This window comes from Pararge aegeria, chromosome 4, assembly GCF_905163445.1.
Source record: "Pararge aegeria chromosome 4, ilParAegt1.1, whole genome shotgun sequence".
Classification (NCBI taxonomy): domain Eukaryota; kingdom Metazoa; phylum Arthropoda; class Insecta; order Lepidoptera; family Nymphalidae; genus Pararge; species Pararge aegeria.
Window position 1 is genome coordinate 14558461 of NC_053183.1, and position 5748 is coordinate 14564208.

Consider the following 5748-nt stretch of genomic DNA (forward strand, 5'->3'; position numbering starts at 1 on the left):
TAACCCTTTATAGTACAAGATTTGTTTGCTCGCAATCAGAGTCGTTTTCAGGGTGTGACAACACTTAAACGGCGAAGTAATTTGAATCTTTTTCGCAATTAATTAAAGCTCAAATTTGCCTTCAATTATTCGGCTTGGGTATTCACACACAAATCACAAGTAAACAAAAATCACAAGTACAAGATTTGCAACTCTAAAACGAGCGACATTAGGTAAACTTTACTTTGGTACAGTTTGATATGAGAAAACAACTTCAATTGTGATCAAGTCAATCTTGTACTAAAGCTACTGGACATTTACCTATAGTACCACAGTGGACTGTCATAGGCTATTGATGACCAATGATCATGGTAAATAGCCAATTTATTTTCTTGCATCAACGTTAGCATAACCAATGCTGTAATAACAATGCTGAAGCCCACCCAATATTATATACAAAACCAAATTATTTATTATATTAAGAAAACTGTCCAGCAGCTAAAATTAAATCAATTAAAAATAAAACTAGTGGAGCAATAAATAATAAAAGAAAGGTCTACAGTAAGAAAAATATAGAAAAGCGTACAATTGATTTATAGAATGTTTGAATGGATGAATATTGTATTATATCAAGAGTGCTATTCATCATGCACATTGGGTGATATTTAAATAGACACCTACCTTACCTCTACACATTCTAGTTTTATTTTAATTTCAATAACGATCTCATAAAAACAAGTGATAAATAAAAAAAAAATATTCCAATATACTAATTTCAGCCTTCTCATGAATGCCCAATCTTTGACCAAAGCTTTATGAGAGCCACAATCATGACAGATATTAACATGCCATGATGTTAACTGGCAATGATGTGGTAGTCACTTCAGGTTTTTTGATGTAGCATGGTACAGGTGATATAATATAAATTATGCGTGCATCTCATTATTTTACATGCCACAAAAACAAAGCAGCCTACTATTATTCTGCTTCCTCAGTATGTGGGAGAATGAGAGGCATGCATGCGTAACACGCACCATGCAACGATAAAAAAAATTAAACTCAATGACACTGGCTGAATTGGTCTGAGACATTCTCTTCACAATGTCCAAGGGAGATGCAGATTTGAGTCCATGGGTTCTGCAAAACCATACATATACCTAAAAACTTTTATTTACCATACATGGCAGCTCCTGCTTTGGCCAGTTGATCAGCCCTTTCATTACCATGTATGCCTTTGTGGGCTTCTACATAATTCCACTTAATGTGAATTTTGTTTTGAATTCTGTCCAAGTCTTTGAAGTCCTTTTCATTTTTCACAGGCTCACCCGACTGAAGTTTCCATCCTTTTCGTTTCCAACCTAAAAATAAAGATTATGTTATTTACTCTTAAAAGACATATGAAATAAATAAATTATTTGTGCAGTACATGTGAGTGCATTGCCAATAGGCTCACACCATTGATGATGAAATAATATACTTTAACATTGTGTTATACAAATGAATCTGTCTTTATCATCTACTATAAAAAACATTAATTTTTCTAATTATTACTTCCTAAATTATACAATTTATTGCTGCTTGTGGCCAACTATGTGTTGTTTGGTGCAGGTTTACTGGTGGAATGTAAAAACATAGCATGGAAAACATACTATTAGCTTTAATTCACTTAACTACTTATTTAATATTCTATATATTTTAGTATACTCAAAGTTGGGTAAATTAGAACCCAAGAAAGAAAGCAGTATTGGTACTGAAATATCAAGCATCAGGCTCAAAGTAGAGGAACTGTCTTGATTATTCACTAGTTAGTGCCTGCATTCTCCAAAAGAAAGGGTGTGAAATTAGTAAAGATTACCGAGCATCCATTTAGTCACAGAGTTGATGAGAAACTTAGAGTCTGTGTTGATAGCCAGTTTATCCACACCATTATCAATTGCTTGCTTGATGGCACAGGTAGCAGCTTGTATCTCTCCGCAATTGTTTGTAGCACGACCGGAGACAGGTGCACTGAAGTTCAAAGGGTGTCCTTCACCCCAGAAGACTCCTAGACCAGCCTTTGCACCGTTTTTGCCATTGGACGAGCAAGCACCATCAGTATAAACTTGGACATACCCTTCTCTGTCAGTTTGAAAATCATTTGTACTGTTCACTCTACTCAAGGCCTGTGGTTCTATCATAATAGCTTTTTTTTCAGTCTTAGCGCTTTTTTTTATTATCTTGTCAACACCTTTTTCAAAACCTTTTAATCTCTTCTCTATATCATCCATTTGTTTTGCTATGATTTCACTTAGGTCGTCGGAATCATCGCTGTTGTCAGAGGCGAAAGAAGACTTCTTATACTTCTTCTTTGGTTTACTTGGCGCACTCTCATTTAAGTGTTTTTCGTTTGAAGTGCTAAACTGCCTTTTAAGGGTAGACGATCCATACGACGTGGAAGATTGAGTGGGTAAACTTGCGCGATTATAAGTATTAGAAGACGTAGTTTTCTGTGATTTGTTGCCACCATGCGTATCAATGAAGTCCTGGGCTGCTACAACTGTATCAAACTTTTTGTACCGAGCACCAGGGAAACCTTTCACTTGGGATTCACAATCAGGCCAAGTGCTAAAGATGCCGGACGTCCGACCCTTTGCTACGGCGTAGAACGGCATTTTAGTTATTAGAGGTTGAAGAAGTGAATCAGGTTTAAATCGTAATAATGACCATTGGTGAAAAAGTAACTTCCATGACATTTAACAATATTTTTATAAGCACATATCACATGAATTTAACCGTCCGCGCCAGTGACACTTGACCACAGAACAATATTACTCCAAGGAGCACTTGACAGTAATGAGTAAATATATTTTTTTTCTCTTCTTTTCATCAGATTCAAATTTAAGAATGACTGACAAGTGACAATTGGTAAGTACACACACTGTGTACAGTAAGTACCTTTTTACTCTGTGCTCCCGATAATTAAGTGCTTGAACGTGAATCCATGCACGTAGAATAAAACAAAATATGCCCTGAGTTACCCACTGTCGCTATCAAATTATGCGGTTCTTTATGAAAACAATAAAAAACCGCATAATTTGATTGGAAAAATTAGAGAATCGGCCAAAGAGAATATAATCACTTCGTTTCTAATACTTTTAACATTTATTTAAGTTAATATCATACAAGCTCACTGCTTTTGAGTTTAAAGAAGTGTGTATACAGTAAAGCTAGCATATATATTGTCAAAATAAGTGTCTATGTAAGTAAGAAAATTATGTCGAAAGTTTTAGTTAGAGGTCCCGGAATTCCCAGTAGGGGAAATTTCGTAATTTATAAATCCAGAATTTACTCCGGCCTGGTCCGAGGCTAGTTACCTCTGCCGACTTAGACGTGTCGCTAAGCGATTAAGCATTCCAGTACGATATCGCGTAGAAACCGATTAGGGGTATGTTTAATAAAACTGCCATAACAGCTCTGCCCTAACACTTGTTGAGATTGCAGTACATGGCTAACATGAAGTGGGAAAAAAAAACTAATAATAAAAGCTTTTATTAAATAGTACATTCAAGCAATATGCATCCATAATACTTAACTTTTAATAATTAACATATTAGAAGTTTTAATCAGTCTGTTAAGAAAAAACAAAATAAAAACTCAGTAGCAGCTCAGTATGAAACTTACATCACATTTTCGTAATAAAATTTATTACATTGTTACTTGTGTAACTACATACATACATTTTTTATGTATACATTTATAAAGAAAGATTTAACAAAATTTTAGCTATTATAGCCACGTTTCTGCAATAGGACATAGAAATTTACAATTGGGCTGTGCAAATAAGGCACTGGAGTTTCTTATAAGAAAATATAAAATTTGTAATTCTTAACAATCTTTAAAATATTAATAAATCCCACTTAAATCATAACAATACAGGGATGTCTATTATTTATTAATAGTTATTATTGTACTTAGATGTTCCCTCTTTTGCCAACTGGTGAGCCTTCTCATTGCCATGTATGCCTTTGTGAGCATCTACATGGTTCCACTTGACTTGAACTTTATTTAGAACTCTATCCAAGGCTTCTAAGTCCTGTTCATTCTTCACTGGCTCACCTGACTGCAGTGTCCAACCATTTTGTTTCCAATCTTTAATAAAGCATAGTAATTATAAACTGGAGTAACTAAGAGTTAAGTATCAATTAGCATGTTTTAGGCAAGCACATCCCTATTAAGAATAATTCATCATTGCTGTCCATCAGGTGTGATTGATTTTTGTCCAACACTATATGTATACACTTAAGGGGCAAAAGTTGAAAACTTTCCTCAAATTTCTTGCCCATTTACAAGTGCTGATACAGATATAGTTATTTCAGACACAAGCCCACTAGCAGGCTCATTACATAAGCATTGATAGTAAACAAATATATTCAGAGTAGCAGATTCTGGATTCAATATTGCAGGGGCGATTACCAATTAAAAATTTCTGTATATATTCTGGTATTGTCTGGTGAGAGGTAATTTTGCATTTCAGCACAATCATAATCATCATCATCATCATATCAACCAATGGATGACAACTGTTGTAAATCAGCCTGAAAATTTCAGTACAATGCTGCATTTCCACCAGAAAATCTAAATTATTTACCAGACGGGAGGTTCAAATCATATGTAAAGGAGCATTTATGTAAAAATGGTTACTACACCGTAGAGGATTATATATGTGACAGGAACGCTTGGATGGCTGCTATTTCTAAAACAAATTTCTAAATTGAAAAGTACCTACATAGTTGGTATTTCTAAAAATGTTTTAATAGCTAAATTTAAATTATTATTATTATTATTATTTTTGTATAATTTACTTGGTAATTTATTTTAATAATTATAAACTTTGGTCTTGTATTATTTTTGTAACATCATAAAATTGTTTTTTAAACTTAATTTACAGATTTAATCAATTGATTATTACAATCAAAATTATTATTGAAATAATGACAGATTTGTATGACATTCAGAAAGTGTACAGTTAGGTAACTACTGTGAAATAAAATATTTGATTTGATTTGAAATTGATAAAGGGTATATGTATAGTATACCTGCACAACTTTTTACTGTTTAACTCACTATTATCTAGAGATAGAGAAAAAAAAATATATATATTAAAATGATGAGAGAGAATATTAAACTGAAATATGGATAAGTTTACCTTGCATCCATTTGGTAGCAGAATCGATTAGGAACTTCGAGTCAGTGTTGATGGCCAATTTGTCCACGTCGTTGTCCAAAGCCTGCTGGATCGCTCGCGTGGCGACCTGAATTTCGCCACTGTTGTTGGTCGCATGGCCGGATACCGGCGAACTCTTGTTCAACTCGTGACCGTCGCCCCAGTACACCCCTAATCCGGCCTTTGCACCATATCTCCCATTGGACGAGCAAGCGCCAGCCGTGTAAACTTGCGCATACCCATCCCTGTCAGTTTCAAATCTTTTTTCGCTCGACATGAGGGTAGATCCATAAGTGGAGGGCCCAGTTGTATAAGAACCCGACGACGATGCGTATGCGAGAAAATGTCGTAGTTTAAATTTAAACCCAAGTCTATGGAGGGTAGAGGTAAGGAGAGTCATCCTATATGGGAGAAAAGTTGAAAAAGTGTCCAGTTGTATGCGCTAAATAACAGTTCAAAAATCTCAAATATAGTAAAATTAAATTCTCTATTTAAAAATTCAAATAGCTGCGTGTCGTAATGGTGTCGTGAGTCCGGAGATTTTATCTCATCTAAAAATATAACTA

At 34.5% G+C, this 5748-nt stretch overlaps 2 protein-coding genes across 2 annotated transcripts; both read right to left on the reverse strand.

Moving 5' to 3' along the window:
• Window positions 1–387: 387 nt before the first annotated feature.
• LOC120637679 (ribonuclease H1-like) lies at window positions 388–2804 on the reverse strand. Its single transcript, XM_039909625.1, has 2 exons — window positions 1835–2804; window positions 388–1337 (listed from the first exon to the last, which is right to left on the reverse strand). Exons 1-2 carry the CDS (start codon window positions 2709–2711, stop codon window positions 1147–1149), a joined length of 1068 nt encoding a protein of 355 aa, XP_039765559.1. The 5' UTR covers window positions 2712–2804; the 3' UTR covers window positions 388–1146.
• A 687-nt stretch (window positions 2805–3491) lies between these two features.
• On the reverse strand, window positions 3492–5510 carry LOC120637879 (ribonuclease H1-like). Its single transcript, XM_039909927.1, has 2 exons — window positions 5165–5510; window positions 3492–4107 (listed from the first exon to the last, which is right to left on the reverse strand). The coding sequence occupies exons 1-2, from the start codon at window positions 5457–5459 to the stop codon at window positions 3911–3913; spliced, it is 492 nt and encodes a 163-aa protein (XP_039765861.1). The 5' UTR covers window positions 5460–5510; the 3' UTR covers window positions 3492–3910.
• Between the last annotated feature and the right edge of the window lie 238 nt (window positions 5511–5748).

What these genes read in the sequence shown, in the direction of transcription:
- LOC120637679 (XM_039909625.1), bottom strand. Translation starts at nt 2,711, where the DNA reads ATGTCATGGAAGTTACTTTTTCACCAATGGTCATTATTACGATTTAAA. An exon ending in TGTGACTAAATGGATGCTCG is followed by an intron (nt 1,338 to 1,834) that starts GTAATCTTTACT and finishes CTTTATTTTTAG; the next exon opens with GTTGGAAACGAAAAGGATGG.
- LOC120637879 (XM_039909927.1), bottom strand. Translation starts at nt 5,459, where the DNA reads ATGTCGAGCGAAAAAAGATTTGAAACTGACAGGGATGGGTATGCGCAA. An exon ending in TGCTACCAAATGGATGCAAG is followed by an intron (nt 4,108 to 5,164) that starts GTAAACTTATCC and finishes GCTTTATTAAAG; the next exon opens with ATTGGAAACAAAATGGTTGG.